General features: G+C 32.5%; 4 protein-coding genes across 4 annotated transcripts; 1 reads left to right on the forward strand and 3 right to left on the reverse strand.

Moving 5' to 3' along the window:
• Window positions 1–1428: 1428 nt before the first annotated feature.
• Window positions 1429–8163, reverse strand: LOAG_02318 (N2,N2-dimethylguanosine tRNA methyltransferase). Its single transcript, XM_003137856.2, has 12 exons — window positions 7945–8163; window positions 7605–7728; window positions 7372–7440; window positions 7056–7177; window positions 6362–6477; window positions 5533–5645; window positions 4907–5055; window positions 4290–4520; window positions 3852–3927; window positions 2770–2964; window positions 2171–2247; window positions 1429–1805 (listed from the first exon to the last, which is right to left on the reverse strand). Exons 1-12 carry the CDS (start codon window positions 8118–8120, stop codon window positions 1631–1633), a joined length of 1623 nt encoding a protein of 540 aa, XP_003137904.1. The 5' UTR covers window positions 8121–8163; the 3' UTR covers window positions 1429–1630.
• A 1508-nt stretch (window positions 8164–9671) lies between these two features.
• Window positions 9672–13893, reverse strand: LOAG_02319 (hypothetical protein; the record flags this gene model as incomplete). Its single annotated transcript, XM_020445972.1, has 11 exons — window positions 13530–13893; window positions 12948–13199; window positions 12122–12479; window positions 11854–11955; window positions 11699–11750; window positions 11503–11588; window positions 10976–11054; window positions 10766–10869; window positions 10320–10465; window positions 9929–10069; window positions 9672–9804 (listed from the first exon to the last, which is right to left on the reverse strand). The coding sequence occupies exons 1-11, from the start codon at window positions 13883–13885 to the stop codon at window positions 9672–9674; spliced, it is 1809 nt and encodes a 602-aa protein (XP_020303627.1). The 5' UTR covers window positions 13886–13893.
• A 685-nt stretch (window positions 13894–14578) lies between these two features.
• On the reverse strand, window positions 14579–19952 carry LOAG_02320 (hypothetical protein). Its single transcript, XM_020445973.1, has 12 exons — window positions 19811–19952; window positions 19165–19276; window positions 18554–18726; window positions 18052–18125; window positions 17637–17834; window positions 17320–17359; window positions 17023–17129; window positions 16782–16866; window positions 16377–16492; window positions 15757–15908; window positions 15028–15183; window positions 14579–14906 (listed from the first exon to the last, which is right to left on the reverse strand). Exons 2-12 carry the CDS (start codon window positions 19260–19262, stop codon window positions 14783–14785), a joined length of 1323 nt encoding a protein of 440 aa, XP_020303628.1. The 5' UTR covers window positions 19263–19276; window positions 19811–19952; the 3' UTR covers window positions 14579–14782.
• LOAG_02321 (hypothetical protein) lies at window positions 19796–20215 on the forward strand (the record flags this gene model as incomplete). Its single annotated transcript, XM_003137859.1, has 2 exons — window positions 19796–19892; window positions 20013–20215. 2 exons carry the CDS (start codon window positions 19796–19798, stop codon window positions 20213–20215), a joined length of 300 nt encoding a protein of 99 aa, XP_003137907.1.
• Between the last annotated feature and the right edge of the window lie 2948 nt (window positions 20216–23163).

A 23163-nucleotide genomic window follows, 5' to 3' on the forward strand; every position in this document is an offset into this window, starting at 1 on the left:
TAAATAATCTTTCAAGTTAATCAGCAGATGCAATTGAATGCAAGCTAAATGGTATATTATACATCGATTCATGCAATAAGAGAAGCCATATTTAAAAAATAAAGCTAAAAAATACATTAAAATGTGATGAAATATTAAGTTAAATTCTTAATTAAAATTCATCTTTATTATAATTTAGTTAATAATTCCTCATAACTTGTTGATCTAATTGATTGTACGGAAACGAATGAAGTTGAAGAGAGAGAAAAAAAGCAAATAATAATAATAATAATAATAATAATGTATATGTTCATTTGTTCATTTGTATATGTTCATTTCATAGATTATTCAATCATTCGAATCATTAGCAATAAAATTTTTTATATGAAAGTAATGACTAAATAGATTTTTTGGAAACAAAAAAATTTTTTGATAGCAATCTCTTTTAGAGAGTTAATCAAATTAGCATGCCACACGCGAATTTACCTTAATTATGTGCTCCGTTTTGTTAATTAGTCAAATTCTCAGAATAAATCTTTAATTCAATTTTATGCATTCATTTTACTTTACTTCATTTTTTTTTACTCATAAATTTATGCAATATCATGCCACTTAGTATACATACCATTGCACAAATCGAAATATCAGTATGTAACGATGTTACGAAAATGAAATTCAATTTCTAGCATAAAGTTCAATCTTCATAATTCATGACGTTATAGCTATACTTTGTACTTGTAAAATTTAATTCATCACAAGGCATTCAGGAACTGATTTCCGGTTACATTTGACATTTGAAAAAAAGAAAACTTCAGAAAAACAGTACATTTGAAGAAGTTACATTCGAAGCTGTTTATGTATATCCTATTTCTTTGACCTCCAAAAACTTGCATCGTTTAACCTTTTAATCTTACAAAACCTCAGGAAGTAATTTATTGTATATTTGAACATTTCTATTTTTGGATATAGTTGCTAATTTTTTGCTATTGCTAAGTTCGCATCAAATTGCATATCTTCACCAATAAATAATAAATCACAAAAGGCTGTTACTTTACTTTTTGTCGTTTAGTGAACGAAAATCAATTGTGACGAGATGCATTTATAAATTATTAAAAGTTTCGATGTAGCTTTACAACTACAATACGTGAATGAATTTATTGTTTACTAACAAAATAAAAAATAAAAATAACGAATAATTGGATAATAAGGCAACAACAGATGATAACGTTCCCGAAAAACAGAAGCATTCTACAGTACATTTAGAGGCATATTTTGAGAATTGACATAAAAAAGAGATCGTCAGGTTTATTTGATGAAAATACGAGTATGTTTACATATGTAGAAGCACCTTTTCAGAAACGTTACCCATAAATAACAGTAACAACAAGCAAATGACATTGGCCAAAATCCTTCCTTGCTAATAAGTATCAATGTACTTATGAAACATAGAACATTTATTTGCTTGATAAAAAGTTTTCCACGTACCAAAATTTGTATTATAACTTGTTTCAGTGTACAAGTTACGATATAGATTCTGCTTAAAAAATCAAAATATTTAAAATATTTAAGAGAGCGCAAGAATACTAAAGACATAGAATACTAAAAACATGGAAAAGTGAAAATTTTTAAAATTCCAAAATGAGACAATTATTCATTTCTTTTCGGCCTGCTGTGGTATCTGAAAGCCAGCTTGGGTCGAAGAAACCGAACCTTTCGTCTTTGCTTTTGGCCCCATATTCTTACCTTTACTCTGTTGAAAACGTAGCAACGAATCAATTTTACTTTTCTCCAGAGCTTCCGGATGCATCCGAAAAACGATTTCATGCCTGGAAATTATGCAAAAAAAAAAATTTATTTGGCTCTTTATTTTGGAAGAATTTATTTTGGAAGTTTCTACTGACTAATTTGATAATATACCATATTTTGCGTGTAGTTTCCAAATATAATAACTATTCTACGAATATGGAATAGTAACAGGATTTAAAGGAATTTGGAAGGCGGGAGGAATTTTGGCCATACCATATAATTGATTTTTTGAAGTAAGAGAAACTGAACATCGTCTATTTCGTCCACCTATATGTAAGAAATCAGCGGCTTTATCTTGCTGAATTAATTTCGAAAATTAAACAAAAAAATTGCTAATGGGTTAAAAAGATATTGTAATAAAATTCTTCAAAGATATTTTGCATACTTTATTTCCTGTTCTAAAACGACTTTACCGGCACAATCCTCTGTAAAACGCTCGCTTGTCACATTATTATTCTTCGCCTGCAAGTAATTTATTTGAATAATGTATGAAACGATGTAATGAAATAATACCTAAGAAATCAGAAAGTTTTCAGAAATTTCTTTTAATATTTATGGAACAATTACTGCCTAATTCCAGTGAAAAAAGAAACTAAGGTCCAACCTTTTTTCTTATAGTATTGAAAAATATAGCATTATACAACAAAAAAAGATTTGCTCCCTTGCTATTGACTAATAATAAATGATCTACGGATCGACGATGTTAAACTTATTTTTAACCACTGATCAGCAGAATACTTGTTTGTCATGAATGATAGGCAGTTTGTAAAATACCGATAATCGTCCCCATAAAAAAATTTTTGGAAGCAATACATGTAGACTTAGTTATCGATTTTTACAGTAGTCCGTAGAATCCAAATTTTGCCTCAGTGGAGAGAATTTCGGGTAAAGCCATCTTTCCCGTATATATCATTGGTAATATTCAAATTTCTGACATGGAATTACATTTGGAAGAATCAAATGAAACTGATATACAAAACTTACCACAGTTCGGGCGATATCCCATAAAAATGATGTTGGAGCATCGGTTTTGATTGCTTTTGGATTGCAATGAGAAATGGAACAACGATAGCCTGCATTCATGAGTGCTGAACGAAAGTCAACTGCTTTTGGCACTGCTGATTTCACAACATGCATCAATTGATCATATTCGTAATATAGAGGGATATCTGATAATTCCTGCAAAATCCAAATAAACTGTACTGCAAATTAAATTAATCATCTATTAATATTTCGATTTATCTCTGAATGTATTGAAAGTAATCATGTGATCTTTAATACAATGAACAGGGTAGTTATGAAATGTACGAAAACGATGTTATATATTCTCAGAAAAAAAAATTTTCTCATTTCGGGATAATTCTATAATCGCTCTACTCGGTGGTGAAAAAAAATTCGCAATTTCCAAGTTAAAAACACCAAAATGGTATTTTCAAAATAATTTCTTTTATTTTGTATTCATCTAAAAAAAAAAAACAAAATTGCCACTTTAAGTCTTAACAACTATTGTTGTATATCAAATATATTCTAAAGGTGTAGTTCTCGGGAAAATTAAAAATCACAACGAATTTTGAGATGAAACAATCATTATTCTACAAATCACTAGTGATGTTATAATCATCACTCCTTCTATAGAGGGATTATCCGGTTATTTAACGCAATGTATATATTGATATCAACATCGACAGATGCGCTGAGTTAAATAATAAGATAATTGTCCTAGTGAAGGTAAATACAATGTGTGTCCGGCTAAACTGTGCATAGATATCCTAAAAGAAAAGGTTTTTACTGTATTATGATTCCGATTGAATTATTTCATCTCAACTGTCTAATGTATGGAATTTACAACAACCACCTATGTTACATTTTTAGAACATTTAGTCTGAAATTTTTAAAACTAAACAAAGCAATCTGTAATTTGGGAACTACGATATCTTTCAAAATCCCTAAACACTGCTATCCGTAAAAATAGCAATATAGTATCGATAGCGTTTGAAGCAAGTTTTTGAGTGTTCGCATAGCACAAACAATGTTTAGAATTCAAAAAAAGACATATGTAACCAAACCTCAGCAATAACAGTTAGAACTCCAACTGTACGCAAATACGTTTCTGATCGTTTTTCCTCCGGAAGTGTTTTCAACCTGTAATTTAGAAATTATGGTAATTAAATAAATCCGTTTATGCTTGAATATTCCCGAAAGGATATTTATTACTGTTAAATCTCTTTTTTTGAAAAAGCATATCCAATCACAAGCCAACAGAGTTCACCGTAGCACATGTTTGCGACAATGCAATTGTATCCGCTGAAAAGATTCATTGAGCAGCTGTTTTTCACTGTTCTTTAGCTGCATTCAAATGTTTCAAATTTACCATGTAAATCCTTCAGTTGTAAGCAACGATATTTCTGTGTAATTTCAAATTAAAAACTGAGAGCAAAATCCGTCAACAATCCTTTGTAAAGTTGGAAAGGAAAAAGACAAGTTCTCCGGAAAAAAAACTTTACCTTTGCAAAAGTTTATTTACAAACTGTTGATTATGTATTGGTGCACTATAGATTGGACCAGCCATATGTACCGACTGTTTGCAATGCACGCATTTTCCATCCTTATCCAACAAGGTTACATCAAATGTTTTAGGTGTATATTTTATACTATTTCCGTTTGTTATTTTTTTCACAAGTGGTTGCAAGTGTAATGAATGGCATCCAGTACATGCGAATACATGTGATACCTTCCTGAATTGGTTATCATTTTGAAATATTTAAAAATTACTCCAAAATAAAAAATCCATAACTGGTCTCGCGAGAAAAGGCACTGTACGGCACTGTATCTATTTCAAGCAATTTCATTTTGTCAGTGAGATTCTGATAAGTTTGATTCCTAGTTTATTAAGCCGACGCCACAGATGCAATTGTTACAAGCATCCCATCAAGATTAGAAAATAAGGAAAATTAAACCATAAATTCGATCCCCAGTTTTTCAAGTAAAAATTCATTGGAAATTCCGATTTTTATAATTGGAAAGTGCAAAAGATTCAAGCTGTTACATTAAACTGAAGTCAAAGAAAAAAGCAATGAGTCCTTTCAAAATCAGAATATATATTGCATGAAATATTACTTACATTACACTATCCTTGGCGATGAACGCACTTGTATGTAATCTGACGAAAACTCGCAAATAATAATCGATGCTTACTGAAAGTAATGGTTCGATATACCTTCCATAACAATTTGCATGTGTATCAATTGCTCTCAACAAAACTCGAATAGCCTGGAAATCAATCATTGAATTCTCGATCACTTTTTCACGACATCACTACAAAATGTTAAAAAAAAGCAAAACAATAAAAAAACAGAACTACCGTATAAATGATCAGTCAGTTCACAAACAACTATTTCAATTTGTATTTGTATTTTAGGAATTAGTAGTAAAGCACCGGAAAAAAAAAACAAAAAGCAGAAAAAAAGACAAACAAAAACAAGTAACTAAAAAGTCTACCGGAACACAAGTAAAAATAGTTCCGGAACATTCGTGTTTTCCATAAGAAAAATGGAACTGATTCAAGACCAAATTTAATCAAATCTGTATTTCTAGTTTATTTGACCTAATTTCATTAAACTTAACCAGAAAGTTTGAGAAAAAAAGTGGTGGGAAAACATCACAGTTTTGAAAATAATTCGAAAGTATGATAGTACACTTCCATATGAAAATTAAAAAAAAGAAAAAATCAAAGTACTATAGACGTACGAATTCGTGACAACTTTTATGTCGTAAGCCAACAGAACCATATTTATTATAGCATGATTCAGGCGTATTACCACACAGGACAGCCATATCTGTACAAGTAACCATTAAAATACCTACAAATAAAAGACTGATAAGGAAGAACGAATACCATGTTAACTGAAGACTATTAGTGTTATATATTGTATTATCTATGTACAGAAAAACTAGAACGATAGTTTTAGGCTCACTTAATGGTGCTTAATTATGCAACTCAACTTTTCTTTACATATTATGTAATTCATCTTTGTTTGACGTACCATGTGATTTAACTTTTCTTTAGGTATTATGTAATTAACATTTCTCTACGTTTTTTATCAAAGGATCCTTAAATGATACTTATTGTTATGTTTCTGCAATAAAAATTAAGAATTACCAACTATGAAATTGGAAAATAATGGCATAGATAAAGATGTCATATATGACATGGTGTAATACATGATATGATGATATGATGAACCTAAGCATGTACACTATGCCTAAAAATCAAATACTGTAATGTCTGTGTTCGAAACTTTCAATACGGCGCAATCATTGAGCATATTAAGCGAGCTATTCAACCTCCTTCAACCCTTAGCTATTCAACCCGATTTTGAACTCAGTTAAATATGCTGAACGAATTCTTCTTCACCGCTATAAAGAAAGTACCATTTATGGTATCAAAGATATTATCGCACATGATATCTCCAAAACCGAATTCTTCACTCACTTACATTCGATAAATCTAACCAACTAATGGATACATCTTCTGTATCATTTCGAATATAAGCAAATTAAATGATATCAGGAAAACCTTTGTCCGTGACAGCTTGCACCGCAGAACTGAGAAACATTGATGCTGAACCATACGGATCAATATCGATTGCATGAAATCGCTTATCAAACGAACGATTAGACATCATAGCATCTCTGAAGGGAATGATTTACTTAATTGTAGAGAAAAACTGTAATAATAATAAAAAAAAACTTAAATTCATACTCTAAAATATTTCCTACAGCATTTGCTACGCAACGATCATTAATCGTCAGAAGAAAAAGTAAATAAATAAATAAAAGTCCAGAGGACTTGTTGGAAGAAGTTCAAACATCCAGATAAAGAGATACATCGATCCGAAAGTTCAAAAAAAAATTTTCTCAAATATTCGAATTCTTTATTTTGTTTTACCCAATATTCAGAAGTCACGTTTTCCCAAGTAATAAGGGAAGGGTTATTCGGAATGTCATTTGAGAAATGCTACCCATACAGGTTATAGTTAATAGTATACCCTTAAAAGTCCTAAGAGTATGAAAGGTTATTAAATCGATAGAAATCTATGTATTTCATTATACAATTGTATAATTTTAGATGGAAGTTGAGATTACCTTTACCTTCATTAATTAGGGTTTCGATAACCAAGAATAAGTGCCTTAGGACAAGCTGATCTTGGCAGTTTATACTCGACTCAAAAAGAGCAACTCGTTTAAATACTATTAGTCATAAGACTTACACCGCATCGCCGCATCTTGATTCCACAAGATTCTGAACACCATTCATTTCAATATTTTTATTCATTGAACTCACAGCTTGTTCCGAAAAGTCATTTGCAATTATTTTAGCTACAAATGGGACCTATAAAGCAAGACCTTTAATGATTAAGCGACCTATTATCCGAATGAATACAATTCGTTTGCATCATCGATTTTGTTACCAAAGATTAAAAATAAAATTTCTTAATTAAAAAAGTTTCGCTATCTGAAATTTCTATTGTCTAAAAGATTTGGAAGCACGAAGTATGACTACTTCTGATAAATATAGTTTCTTACCTCCTTAGCAAAACGAATAGCTCTTAAACCACTTGCGGACAAAGCGTCCAAAATACGTATTTCAGAATCCTGCAATAGTAATTATGTCATCGTTAACAATTTCTAAAAAAAAAAAAAAAGTAAGGAAATAAACTATCAGCCTAAAGTTTATATAAATTGAACCAGAATTCAATGCATAATTATACATTCCAGTAAAGCATAACTTTTCCATTAAACCATAAATTTAAACCCACATCACGGACTCCACATTTTCGTGATCGTTTTATTGGTGGTTCCGCGTCACCATTCTGTCCATTACACTTCTTTTCTTCCAATTCCTTTCTTCGATCTTCCACGAATTGTTGCAGTACCAAAATTCTGAAAATATATTCATAAAATTAACTGGAAATTACAGATAAAACGTCAATTAACCACTTGGTGGTTTCACCCGTAATTCGTTTCACACAATTTTGATTGTTTAGCCTTATTTCTGTAAATCATGTACAATTCGTATGTATGTAACGTATGTGATTTAATCACGTATACATACTTCCGCTTACTTTATCATATTCAAAAGGGATTGAAATAACTTACGTCAAATCACGATTGAACTGCTGCGCAGGATTGTAGAATGCTGGGGTCGGACTGGAGATATCTAATTTCGCCGAACCTTCGACAATAAAATTCGAGTTATCTGTATCATTATCACCAATTCGAGTCGGTGTTTGTTCAACAGTTACTTGATTTTCTTGCCTTACTCTCCCATCCATTATTGATTAACTAATTACACCGGTGATTGCAATTCCTGTAAATACACTTCCTTCCTTTTAAAATACTTTCCAACGAACTCGAAACAATGAAACAGACCTAGCGCGACGATTTGTGTCATAAAATGACACATTATTTTTAAAAAAGCTTAAATTGAACGAACCAATCACAACAGAAAACTTATATGAAATGATTCACAATATTTAGCACTGTTGTATCCTGAACCTGGAAAATATTCTCAAAATTCTCATACTTCGACAACCAACTCATTTAATACTCTCTACCTACCGTAACTTAATCCCGATAATGTTTTTTCACCGCTAGAAACATTAACATATTTTTCCAGCACCATTAGCCTTAAAACCCTCAGGTATTACGCGTGTGAGTACCGCTACCTTCACATTTCCAAACTATCCGACAAACAAAGTATAGAAAAATTTTTGCCAAATAGATACAAGTAAAAGTGTAAAATTTACTTAGTTTTACCGTAAACTTTTATTTTTGAGAAATGTTGACATACGAATAAATTAATTCAATTATTCGCAGGACAAACAACTCAATAGCAAAACATTACATATAAGACACTAAAGAGACAAAGCCTAAATCGTGAAATATTTAATAAATTTCAACACGAAAAGCCATGTCCCTGAATGAGGTAGTAAAATGAAATAACGATAAGAAAAACGACTAGTTTAATTATTCAAAATTTCATCTTAATTTCATAAAGCTGAGGGCAGTATAAATCTTAAGGTAATTGCTTTCGTCAAATTTGCGATAACATAATTAGGCCAAGAAATCGAAATGAACAAGATATTCTATAAAGGAAGCACGACAAAAAAGATTAATCACATTCTTATCAATCACTGATAGTTTTGAAATTGTACCCTGAAAACATTAATTTTTTTTTCAAAATTTGTGGTAAGTAACATTTGCAAATGTCACAGCACGGAATATTAATGAATACGAAAACTAAATGCAGAAAATTAAAATGCATATACATAAGAATAAAACGTATATATAAGATTCCAGTAAATAAGAAAGTCAGTAGGCATAATATATTGCTGGCAAGATTTGAATGATTTAATTACAAGTATTACAATGCTTAGAAAGATGACTTCACAGTGTTCAAAAACAGCTTCATATCTTCAAAGCTTTACAGTATTTCCTTTCAATAGAAATTCAATTTTACATGATTCAGTCAAACCAAAGCTCTATTAAACAATTCGGTTTAACGAGTGTCATTGTGAGACTTTCCAGAAGGCCAACTGATAGAGTCATTAGCATAAAATCATCAGTAGCAACTGTCAATCATTACGAATATAAGCTTTTGATTTAGTTAAATAGCAAAAGTTCTGATTTAGTTAAATAGCAAAAGTGGCAGCTGAAAAGACAGTTTATATGAACTTTCAACCACTTTTTCACAATTTGTCACGGGAAAAAAAAGATAACTACGATGAAAGTGAAATTGTAAAAGAAAATCTAACATTTCCTTTATTTACCAAAGATATCTAAAACCTAGCGATTATTTGTACAGGCATCCTGGTAATATCCAGCTATTTGGGTTCATGACCATACCATACTTTTTCATCACAACTACCTTGACATTGACATTTGTATTTTACCATTGGTACTGCTTTTCGAGATGAAAGCACTAAAGTCTTCAGCTGTTCACCACAATCTGGACATCTGAAAACAAAAATTTTGTAAGAAACGAAACTGAACAAAGCCATACTCACTGTAGTCTGTGATCAGCGAACAAAATTCTAAGATTCTCAAGGTCTCCCTATTTCAAAGAAAAACAAAAATGAACCTTCGAAACAACTTCAATAAGTGTTCATCATCAATTACAAATAATTTCCGATTAGTCTGCCTAATTATATCTCGACCAGTATCATCTGTTAACACAGCAACATGATTCGAGTGGTCACCGCCTGAGCACACCTTCGATATTCTGAAGTGACAAAATAACAATTTCCGTTCAATTATTCCTTATAACGTAATATCCATAAAATGTACAATATCGAGTAATATATGATTTGCCGCACATCGCACACATCAATTACAATCTGGTCGCAAAGAAAGAATATATATATGAATAAAGTCCACTGAGTACTAAGTCCTTTTGTTGATTCAATTACGTTTCAATGTTAGCAAATTAGTGTAATGAAACAAAACATCTTCAGCAAAAATTTCAAATATACCCTGTAGAGACAGAGGTATCACCAGGTTCTGTCCCGGTTTCATTAGTTGGTATCTGACCACCGCATACTGCTTGATTCATACTATCAAAATCATTAACTGGTTCGCCTGAATCTCTTGAAGCAAACGAGACTTTTCCGGTTTTATTCTTGAAAAAAAAACATTACAATATGAATTCCAGTGAATCAAAAACACTGGAAACTTATTAAGTTATCATTCGTACTAAAATTCCAATGAAAAATTACAGACCAAATTTATCAACTGGCTCAGTCAAAAAGTATTTTTAAAAGCTAATATCAACCAATACTTGAGATAGAAGCTCTATTTCACCGGAAAAGAGAAATAAAGAGCATTTTGATAATCAGAAACAATGAAGAGAAAATAGAAACGAAACTCAAACAAGACGTAAAATCTACAGAAATTTAATAAAAGGAAATAAATGATTTACCGATTCTGAAGTGCCTTCCACTGATATTCTTGATTGCTCAATGTGTACTCTTTCTTCCGATAGCAACCCATCCGCATCTGGTACTTCCGTAAGATCCGATATGACTGAAAATAAAAATATTAACTCAACTTTACATAAAAAAAGTAAAGTCTGTCGTAAAAGTCTACCATCCCTGTAATGCAATAAAGGAAAAAATTTCAAAAAAAGTACGAGATTGCGATTCATCCGTTATGAAAGTACGACCATCCTGCTTTCGTCGTGCAAATGACCATTCGTCATCTGTTGGTGTCTAAAGATAACTACTCTCTGCTATCAGGAAAAATGGAAAGCATTTCATAAGACATATATAATAAAAAAAAAAGCATTTCATAAGACATATCTAATACAACACTATCAGTATACTCTCTTGAATATTTTCAAAATATGCTTCCTTTATGACGCCTGAAACAACCTTATTGGTCTTTCGGCTAGGAGAATGCTCGGAATTTTCTGCTCAATTAACACTGCTAGGATTTGTCCAATTTTCAAAGGAGCTAAAAAAGAAGAGCTAAAAAAGAAGAATGAAGGCGAGTTTTGACAATCAGAAACAATAAAGGAAAAACAGAAGCGAACTCATCCTATCAACATGTCACATATAACCATTATATTTAAATATCACCTTTTCCTATATGATTTCTAACAGAAAATTTCTGCAGTACTTAAGATGAATAAAATGGACAAAAATGAAAATAACACACTTGAGCATTAAATCGTTCAGAAGCAACTGAACTAGCACGAGAATCTGGGCGTTTTAGCTGCTCATTCAATCTTTTTCGTATTTTTTCTGAAATTAAGTGATGATATAATTCATGTTAAAGGTAATTTTTGTAACTGAGGAAAAAATAAGTGGGGATTTCTTTCAAAAGAAATAAAGCAATGCAAATTCTTACTAACCTTCGTAACTTACTAATGTTTCGCCACATGGCCTTGCATATGGATGGCTCTCCTGAAATAGCATTAAAATCTGCATTTTATATGCGAAATTAATCGGTCCAAGCACCAGAAGTGAAAAAAAAGGAAAATGAAATTCAAAAAAAAATGGAACTTACATTTTCATTTCGTGACGTACACTTGACTTTTTTCCAGTGTGGACGCTGTCTAGCAAGTTGCGAAGCCTTCCTTGCCTCCTCCAGTAGAGCTCTTAAATGACCCTCAAAAAAAAAAGAACTTCAGTGTAAAATATATTAAAACTTTTCCGTATGAAGCTGGGTACATCAATCGGAGTAATGCAATCAGTAATATTAATTAGATTTTCGAAAATCTAGCAGACTTTAATCGAAACTTAGCAATTCATCTTAAAAGACAAACACATTTTACCCTTGACCAAGCTTCAAAAGGAGTTAGCATTTCGTCTATCACTTCTTGACGATTTTCCCGATCTATCTGCATAGCTCGCAACTGTGAAAGAGGTATCGGTTTGCAATCGGGATGATGTGATGGAAATGGTTCGCCAACAATATTGTCATGGACCATTTTAATGATCGGTGATGGATGACCATCTTGGACCTCACGCCGTGATAGGTAGTCACAAGTTGAGCAACGATAATAACTGTAGTAATGACGTGTCGTTGATCGACGGTAAATTCGTACACAATTACTTTGTCGTTCCTTGATCGCTATGCTGTTCAAATTTCCACGTAGATTTCGTATCACTTCGTAAAGTCCGGGTCCAAACCTGCATTATATAATTGATTTCGCTCAGTTTATCATGTGAAAATGACAAAAACTTAAAAGATTAAATCTTGAACAGCATATCTGTCCATAATTATCAACTACGTTTTAAAACAACACATGGAAATGACACAGTCAGCAAAACGCTTATAAGCTCAATAACAGCAAAAGAAAACAATCTGAAAATCAAGTAGTTTCACTCCAGCAACTTCAACATAGGAACACACTGTCAAGTCTTACTACCATTAGTTAATCTGTTGACATGAAACAATATCATCTCAAATCTCAAGAATACATCATGTACATCAGATCACGATCATAATATTGCCATTTTTTCTCACCAGATACTCCATGTAAATTTTTGCCGAAATATAAGCAGACAAAATACATAAAAATTGCAAAAAGCAATTTGTCAAATTCTTTTCCCCCTGTATTTTTCCTCAAAAATTGATAAGGAAAAATAAAAACCTACTCCTTTGCAACAACCGGATGTTTTCCCGCGGTATTTTCTCCATTTTCTCTCTCACCTTCATGCTCTTTCTGATTATTTGCCTGTCTCAATTGTGAAAATTCGGAGCAATGCAAAGCACGATTTTGTACCGACGCTACCGTTACCTCACGTCGGAGAATAATCGATATCCGATCGGCTGCTTCCGCAAATGACAATTCATTTTTGAGTAGCTTTCTCATGACTTCGTTCACTTCGGGCCTTTTCCATTCCTCACTAAAATATTCACTATGACATCCTAATCTAAAACATTTGAGAAAAAAGCTTGAGAAACAAAAAAAAAAAAAAATGGCAAAATTATCGTAATATCACTTGATAATTCGGCGAAGTCTGCCTTACAGTTTATTCTTACAGTAAATCATGTATGTCAATTTTACGGTAGGAAAAGCAAAAAAGAAAAATTGATAATTTCAATTGTCTACACTGATTAAGTTCCTGATAGTGATCGAAGATGTCACAATTTTGAAATTAACATTTTACAATTTTGAAATTTATTTTTTGATTTCGAAAAAAAATTTCCGGTTTTTTTTAGAAAAAACATCCCACTTTAGTAAATTCATTTGCGTTTCATACTCATGCTCATCATCTTGCCATGTAATCGCAGGTTCCTGGAAATCCTGAAAGTTTAAAACTTGTCCATTTGTTCGATTTGATATACTAGCTTCGGTGGATTTTGAACAGATCGCTTGACCCTCAGGAACAGTAGCAGTAGTAGTAGTTTTTGTGCCAAACACTTGTCTTGCATTATTCGTTGTTAGGCATGCCGTTATTCGCTGCTGCGTACTGTCTGTATTCTCCTGCTGGATGCTATCTGTCACCATTCGTTGCACTGTTTGCGGAACTGCATGTTGCACGTTATCTACATTTACTCCTTGCACTGGATGGGTAGTTTTCATCTCCATTTCTGTAAGACGTGAAAATTAATAATAATTTTGATGTGACAGGATACAAAATGACAACAATGTTTACGACTTTTGAACAAAGTAACAGGTACCTATGGGAATTGTAGGTTCTGACTGCTTAAGACATTTAAGCAAGTCACAGAAGTTCAACTCTAAATTCTAAATGAATTTATCCACTTGAACTTATTGCGGAAATGCATAATGGTCAACAAAACCCAGAAGACACCAAAAAGACAATTTTAAGGGTTGCAAGAAAGCCTTCGAAAAACAACTGTGATACAGATAACGCCACCCCAGGAATCATTTACTCCAATATTTCCTTCAAACGTTTGCTCCTTCGCTATATTTAATAATGCTTTTCATTTTTCTTTGTTAAAGGAAGGTTTATTTCCCCTTTCCTTCCCGCTTCTAAGTTACATTTCACGAGTTTCCATTCAAAAATTTGTTTGAGTTTAGGTTTAATTTGAACCCAAATTTAAGAAGCGTTTCAATAGACAATCAAATAACTTTATTTACGGTATGTGTGTGTGTGTGTGTGTATACAAATAACGGCAATAATTAAAATTTTAGGATCACAAGCAATACGAACACGGATTCCGCACAAAACAAATAATAATACTACTCAAAAAACCCCCTCCCATTTACGCTCTGTCAAAGCAAGAAAGAAGTGCTGAGGATACATAAGAGCACGCAAATTTCCAAAATTAGATTTTTTTTGACTCCCTTAAAGAAAAACTACTGAAATTTTCAGTTGCACACTACCCATTATTGTATAGTTCATTTGTTCCGTTAACTTTTGCATTTTAAATTTCCCTTTTCCTATTTTCTTTACCATTTCAATTATTTTAAGCAAGTAAAACACATTGAAATCAGATTTCGAGAGTCTCCATATTCAAGCTAATCCATTTTCTGTCCAAACCATACGGTTTGCTCACATTTACTACACTGATAAGCAACAGTTGGCATCGGTGAATCAGCATATAATGTTACTTGCTTCAACTTTTCACCACATCCTGAGCATCTGCAATCAACATTTTCCAAAAATTATAAACAGAGCAAAGAAAGTAAAAATATACAAAAGGAAAAGAATCAAATATGGCACATTTCTAAATGATTTATGAGATCTGGAAGAATAAATAGACCTCTTGAAAAGCTGCAAAAGTTGCTCTGCTTCAACCATAAAATATTTTCTATCTGTTTCAATGATACACTCGCGATCGTCTTCGACGTACCGTCGTTTGACTGGGGCGCTTTCGACCAATTTTTCTTTGTATACCGTAGTTTTCGTAGGACTTGGCCTCAAAAAAGAGAAAGGATTCAGTTTTAATTTAGATTAACATCATGACACGAACATTCTAAATAAATTTCGTCATCAAAAACGTAATCAATTAACCATTGCTTCGGAAGAAAAAAAGAAATGACTGAAATGCACAAACAAATGCTATTATGCGTATGCTTGGGAGAATCCTCTAACATTTATATAATCAAGCACACGATGCATATACTCGTTTCGTGTACTTGAAGACCCCATGCAATTAAAGTCTGCAAGTTCATCATCTGACCCATCCTATTACCGCAAAAGAAACAACTGGCCAAACAAAAATTAAAAAAAATGCATAGAAGTTGATGTTATTTAGAAATGATAACTTACGACATCTGCTAATACCCCTGAAGTCCACATATCAAATTCCCTCCTTGTATATAGTGAAGTATATAGTAAAAAAGTCCACATATCTATCTTGAAAAGGCTTTATTCGCATTAGAGACGGTAAAACCCCGATAAGGTTTTTGAGCCCTTCATTTAAACAACTACTACAGGATGCAAACAAAAGCCATTCTACTAGAAGTGACCAAAGTCAAACATATGTTACCTGTCAATGCCCCCATCCAAGCTATCTTCTGAAACCAATCTTTCTTCACCAGTTGTTGGTGGTGCATTGTTTGCCATACTTTCACCAACAATGAAATCGTCTTCATAATATGCTTCCTCTGGGTTACCGTAAGACTCGTCATAATCTAATACCTAAAATATTATTACAATCAGTAAGACTTCTTCTTTTGAAATTCATTTACGAGCGGAAACTTATAAAGGAAAGAACAAAAATATTGGTGCAAGAAAGTAATCGCTGAAAGAAGGAAATGTTATGAAATTAGAAGAGATTTCAAAAAGCTCAAAAAAACTAAAGGCAAAGTATATAAATTAAGATGAAAATTAAAGAATTGAAGCTACGTATGTTTTTTTTGATCACAGAGCGAAATTCTGATATGGCCATCAAAGTATCAATTATCATAGCTTATGTAATTTGCATTCTGACATTATAATATGTTCCCTCACTTCACACAGTACTCGAAAGACGGATCTGCAGAGGATTAAATATGCAAAGAATCCCGGATGAAATGCCTGGATTCTAGAGACAGGGAAATAATATACAACAATCAGGAAACTGATAAACTCATAATAAATTAGCCACTACCCGTAAAACGAACTTACATGTTCCCTTTCCATCCACTCTGCAAGATGAGATCTATTAAAAGTTGGGTGGGCAGGCCTGACACGGAAATACTGAGGTAGTAACATCTGTGTATCTATCTTTCCTTCAGTATTACCTGAAATAACTTGAAAAATATCCAACAATCACTTACTTTCGCGTTCTTAATATAAACAAATTTCATGTGTATGCGACTTAGAGAGACTAAGAAGTACAGTACGTATGTTCTGCTTTACATCAAAGCAATTAGATCAGTGAACTATTAATGAGAAAATAATTCCTCGATTTCAATAACAATGATTCTCATATCAATGCGTTACATTCTACTGCTTGACCAGTTAATCGATCAAGATAAATCCGATAAGTTTTAAATCATTAATCGCAGATAATCTGAGGATCTTTTTTACCCAGTTCATCCGTATCATTTTCGATATCGATATCTTCATTTGTCATTTCATCGGTAATCAAAACGTCATTTGTAGGTCTATCATGCTGTAACCTTTTTCATAGAGTACCTGATAAAATTTCACACTCTAAACAAAAACATCAAGCAAAAACTGATCTTCGAATTTTATTCATATATCAGTTTTTCGCATCTATGAATTCATGCACAAATTGAAAGGCTGGAATTGCAAATACGAAATTAACCTTCCAGGGCTGAGGAAGTACACTGATTTCGTTGTCCGGTGCGTATGTGGTATATTCGCCACCATTCAGACTTCGAGCAAATTTCCAGGTTCGATTGCAGGAACGATCTAAAAAATTTTTGAATAACTTTTATTCTTACAAATGAAAAACCACAGGTTTTAATTGGAAATAGAAAAATCTCACAGAACCGCAAGTCAAATAAAATCCACAATTCGAGATTACAATTGTAAGCAGAAATTTTCAATTAATTTTTTCTTTATTACAAATAAAAAACGCATGGAGAGAAATGGCTCTTACCAGAAAGTGCATAATCATCTTCGCTTCCATCCCAGTTACCCTGGAAATTCGTGTAAATAAGAGAACTTCGAAACTAGGATTAATTAATTACCATATCAATATCGGGTGACATTTTGTGGAAAATTATATATCCTATCCATAACCTCATAAAAATACAGTGTTCAACACTGGTATATACATAATATAAAAATCCTTCCTTGACAAAAAGTTTCTCTTGTGGGTGATGTTTAGCAACTGCTTCACCAATGGGCGTTCGACAAGTGATATCAAGTTAAAAAGTGTGAAGTTATAAGTGTTTAATCAAAGTCACGACATACTGTGTAAATATCCCCATATCGTCCACCCTTACGCCAAGGAACATTATTGGATGCAACGTATCGCATACGTGTAATACGACAACGTGGACACTGTTTGATAAATTGCTCAACATCGCTTGTAATCGAATTCCAGTAAAATTTTGTTGAAACCATTTTACGTGTAGCATTCAGGCCACCGTGATTTGATTCCAAATGAGCCTAAAATGGAAAGGAATGTCGATCAACATTTATTCCGAAATTATGTTTTAGGAAGATTCCCCCAAACCGAGATTCATTTTTCCTCTTCCATGTATATATGTATATATATTTTTTTGCTACCAGCTAAATTTAAATTTCATTTAGCATTTTATAACCATTCCTCCTAACATAGCGAGAAAGACTACTCAATAATCCATAATAAAACAAAATCACATGCCTGAGTGAGGATTTTTTCAACTTCATTTTTCTTCACAACAAACTGACCCACCGTTGAGTGGTCTGGTTTGAATCCTAAATTCAGAATAAAACGGATTTAAAAGACGAATTATCCTATTACGCCTACCCTAATTTCTTTCATAGCTATCTGTTAAGAATTGGAGAAGGTGAGTCGATAATCTACACCAAAAATTACATGCATAAGTGAAGGTTTTTCAATTTCAGCTTTAAAAACTTGAAGGAGTTAAATCCACTCTAATATTAAAGCAAAATTGATTACTCGGAGTCTCCCAATTCAATCGTAATTAGAGAGAGAATGTGATGTGAAAAAAAAGTTCCTATGGGAGAGAACAGATGAAATCTCTCAGGCTCCGAAGCAGGGAAAATCAGTAATAAACCTTTCTCATACCAAAAAAAAATTCCAGAATGGCTTTTTCCTCTTTTAAAAAATAACTTGCTGAACAGTAAATGAATTGAATATCAAAATGTGGATATCTGTTTACCAATGTAAATCAGCTGATCAGTTCCCTCAATCAGTTGAAATCTTTTAGCTTTCCTTTTGAAACAATCAATACGATGTTTCAGATGCCCTTGAAGCCGTTTAGGAATTTCTTTGCTACGATGATATCGCACCAACTCCTCATAAGCTTCATTAGTAAATCCACCATACACACATCTATAAATTGAACATTTAATCTAATTAAATTGAAGATGTTATAAAGCTCTTTGAAGATCAACAAGTAACGCACTATGGTGGATGACGCCAGCTATGACGCCTATGACTATGACGCGACTATGACGCTATGACTATGACGCCAGCTGAAACTGTAAGGAATTTTGGCAATCGCCACTTGAACATTCCAACATAGAAATTTTAGAATCGATCATAGCATTTTACCAATCAATCATCTCATACTTTCATGCTTACTTTTCATTTTACTCTGCACCCATATTAACCTATAAAAGTCACTTCTTCCTGTCCAATTCATTATGCATTCAAATCAACCGACACTTATCATCATGTTACCGATCAAAGCCAATACTACGTCAGTTATTGAGCTTCAAAAGCAGTTGTATAGTTTTGTCCAACCAAAATGTTCCATAAAAGTCAGACTTCTTCTCATCCGAATTTGAATCCGTCATCAATGCCACTTCCAAATCTTCAGTTTCTTTTTCAAACTTCGAGCTCATTCTGCTACCATCATCACTCATTATTCACCGAATATCTGTAAACAAGTTATATTTCATCGCACTTACATAATCTGCAATTACGCAAATCAACTTTACGTAGTATTTTCCTTTTCATTTACTATCTATTTTGTATAGTAAATATAAACTCTTATTTTTCGCTTATAAAGATTCAGAGAAAAGAAAAATAATAATTTTGAGGCAATATAATAGTCAGAAAGAAATTTCCAAAACAGTAACAGGGCCTACTTATGTTAACATTAGGGTTGTTTTCATACTGTTAAGTTACAAATATTTTCGCACGGTAATGTCACAAGTATTTATATCAACATCGAAAAAAAAACATCTACTTCAAGTAATCTCACAATCCTATTCGAATATCGCATTACAAATACATAGTTATAGTCAAATTATACAAGCTTACTTACAAGCACAATACAACGCTAAAATTGTAATCAAATTGATTTTCATACCGATGTTTACGTAAGAAACATTCAAGTAAAAAATATCTTTATATTCAAATGCATTCTATAATTAATAGCATCAAATCTATAATAATGAGAAATGATTACCTTTGTGGTATCCGTCCGGATTTCCCACATATGACGCCATTCGTTCATGTGTCAAGCCACACCTTCCCTGACCTGATAACCGGTAGCATTTAGCATAGTTTATCTACGAAACGCAATGAAACATCTATCATTTCCACAAGCGTACCCACGGAAAGGGAGAACTTTTAACGGGTTAAATCCCATAATGGCATCATTAAATCAGGATTGTGGCCCGCGGGAAATCCGGCTGCTTGGATACCACTTGTTCGTTTATCTATGCTTCTGAATGGCGCTTGTAACCATTTGCTCGGATCACTTGCCGTAAACTGCGCAAAACACGCAGAAGTTATGTTTAAAATAAAAGGCCTTCCAATGTGGGTGAATTCGACACGAAAATCGATCATTTCATCACGTGCGAGTGGGTAGCAAATCAAAGAGACACAATGAAATTTTGCATCTCAGCGATTTGCTCAATTTAAGGGGTAAGGGGGAGGGGGGAGAGGAGAAATTTTTCCATCCATTCATGTCATTTATTAGTTACCAGTATATGATGAGAACAACAAGGTACAGTGATTCATCTGTAGGGAAATGTATTACAGATGCGGGACATTCCGGTCTCCAGTCTTCCGGTTACTTTATTCCGGTTAATCCTTCTTGCTGGTTATTCGTGTGGTTTGTTCATCCATTTAATATTAAATACTTCTTTCCGTTCTCCCATATACTTTCCTACAAACATATCTCGGTTAGTTCTTCTTATCAATAAGTTGATCCTTCCCATATTGATTCGTGTGGTCGTTCTACTTATCAATGTTCATCTTCTAACCGGTTGCAACTTTTCCTGTTGATTCCTTCTGCCGATCATTTATTTCATCATTCAGTTCATTTTTCTTCCCGGTTCATCTTCTCTTTGGTTTTTATTTTTGATTATTCATCCGATTACTTCGGTCGATTTTTCTAGTCGTTCCACCATCTTTTTTTTTCTCATTTTTTCCTCTGTTCGATCCTGTATCGATTCCTTGAGTTGATGTTGATCTTTTTTTTCCCGACCAACCTTTCATTCGGTTTTATCGCTATCGTCAAGCAATTTGTTGGTCGACTTTTAAATTACTCTGTCGTATTAGTCCTTCTCAACTGTTAACATCAGTCCTTCTGTCGACTCCTCCACTTTTTCGATTGATGTCACCAGTTGACTGTTCTGGCCGATCTTCTATTCTTTCTTTTCCATCATTCTTCCATTTGCGTCATTCGTTTTTTGACGATTTCTTTTCAGTAAACAAATGCTGTGTCGTAATTTCAGATTACAAATAAGCAGCCGTTGCGATCGCTTCTATGCTTCATAGCATAGAGTGACACATTTACGATTATTGACGTAAAGCTTGCCTTCATTTTTCAGATGCTTCAACACCGTCTCAGAGTGTTACATTTTTCGTACAAAAGAAAGTTGGATTGTCCCTTATGGTATATTTTTGGTATGACTACTTCCTGAAAAATTTATTGTGCTTTTTGCCAATTTTACTTCTTTTCTGTATTACTCTTTTTTTATTTCATTGTTTATTCTTTGCAATTCGATCATTGCTATAATTTTAGTGGATCGAATGGATGGTAATTGCTCTACTGAATATTTCTTTTTTTCTTTTTTTCATTGCTTTACTATTTCGATTTTTCCCTTTCACTTTCTTTTTCTTTTTCCTTCTTTCATTCTCTTTATTGGATATGGTACTCTCTTCATCATCTGCCAACTTGACCACTTTTCAAAGGGATTTTTTTTCTGCATTTCTTTGAATAATGCTGCATTGAATGAGCTTATCATCTATGGATACAGCTTTGCAAACCGGTTTTTCCGGAAAAAACTAACGATATCAACTTGTCAATCCTTATCTTTTGATCTCCTGATTTGGTGTCATCACGGCAAATTTAAAGTTAATAATATTAAAAACAATTATTTATGTCTATCATTTTCGAAATTAGAGCTTTTAAATTTAATTTTTAACGAATTCGTAATCCAAAGACCTACGAAGAGCTACAAAGCTATATTATCTCCTTTACTTTGAAATGTAATTTTTGACAATAGTTCCGGGGAACGTAACTTAAATCAAATTAATCTACAATAAGTATTTTGTTATCTGCTTACAAAATTTGGTAATGAATAGACCTCATTTTTTAGGAAATAAGAAGTTTAAATTAATTCCAAGAAAATTTTACAAAGTTTTGAACTTTCCTTACTCTTTTTATCTCCCTCATACCGGAGAAGATAGAAAATGAGATAAGGTACGTGCAACTTCGTTTCAGGAGGATAACCAAAATCGTTAAAGTATTTGAAAAGGCATAGTTCATCTTTGGAAGGTTGAAATTATAATATGACCGAGATTGGAAAAATATAATTGCACTGAAAGTAAAGAAGGCCGTTGAAAAGTTCGCAATAAAAATAAACAGAAAAGTAAATAGAGAAACGAATAAAATTGGTCTTGCAATTCAATAACTGCAGTTGAGATGATAAACAGGTGCTCAGTGTACAGTATCCCAACAATTATCTCTTCAAGTATATGACGTGATTGCATGTGAAATTATCAAATTTTGGAAAATTTCAACTTCTCTTTTTTTGAAAAAATGCAGTACATTATGCTGAAGATTTTTAAATGATGCAACGTATTTACCCAAGGTTACCTGAAATACCATGATCATTAGTAACTGATGAATCAGTATGTTTGGCATAGTGAAGGGGATTTAAACAAATAGACGGAAAGTTTAGACAAAATCTCCTTTGAAATTCCACTTTTTTTTTTTAGAAATTGAAAATCTTGGAAATCAAAAGGTATTTAGCATAATTACTTAAGAATTGTTAATAAAATATGTGTGCATTTTAGATGTTGGATTTTTAAATGAAAATTAGGTACGGAACAGATTATTACAGTCAACTCATCGTAAGATAACGGTATAATAACCGTGGGAGAATTCTGGTTATGAAATATTTTTATAAAATATGATTTTCATCGATCCGATTCCAAAATTGATTTATCTCCAGTAATTAGCACAAAAAATGAGACATGCTAAGGAGACTTCAAATGTTTCATTTTAAAACTTGATTGAAGCTACTTTTCTTTGACATTTAATTTTTATTAGCTTTATAGCAATAGCGCTTTCAAAACTCCCTCTCATGTTGTTCAGAAAAGACTTATCAAGAATAAATTATCGTACTATCTTATCGTACTCTAGCTATTACAGTACGATGATAGAATAAGAATATAATTGATATGATAAGGTTATTATAATAAGATAAAATTATAAGATATGATTATTATAATAAGATAGGATAACATGATAAGACTATATTGTAAATAAATAATAGAAAAATAAACAATTAAACATAACTTATG

The sequence above is a fragment of the Loa loa genome (assembly GCF_000183805.2).
Source record: "Loa loa unplaced genomic scaffold supercont3.299, whole genome shotgun sequence".
NCBI classification, from domain to species: Eukaryota; Metazoa; Nematoda; class Chromadorea; order Rhabditida; family Onchocercidae; genus Loa; species Loa loa.

Excerpts from the sequence above, each read along its gene's own strand:
- LOAG_02318 (XM_003137856.2), bottom strand. The coding sequence starts at position 8,120 with ATGGATGGGAGAGTAAGGCAAGAAAATCAAGTAACTGTTGAACAAACA. Across the intron at positions 3,928-4,289 it reads GTAAATAAACTTTTGCAAAG|GTTGAAAACACTTCCGGAGG; the intron begins GTAAAGTTTTTT and ends TCTAAATTACAG. Across the intron at positions 1,806-2,170 it reads GTTTTAGAACAGGAAATAAA|GCATGAAATCGTTTTTCGGA; the intron begins GTATGCAAAATA and ends CATAATTTCCAG.
- LOAG_02320 (XM_020445973.1), bottom strand. The coding sequence starts at position 19,262 with ATGAGTGATGATGGTAGCAGAATGAGCTCGAAGTTTGAAAAAGAAACT. Across the intron at positions 18,126-18,553 it reads TGATCAGCTGATTTACATTG|GATTCAAACCAGACCACTCA; the intron begins GTAAACAGATAT and ends TTCTGAATTTAG. Across the intron at positions 16,493-16,781 it reads AAATGATACGGATGAACTGG|GTAATACTGAAGGAAAGATA; the intron begins GTAAAAAAGATC and ends AAGTTATTTCAG.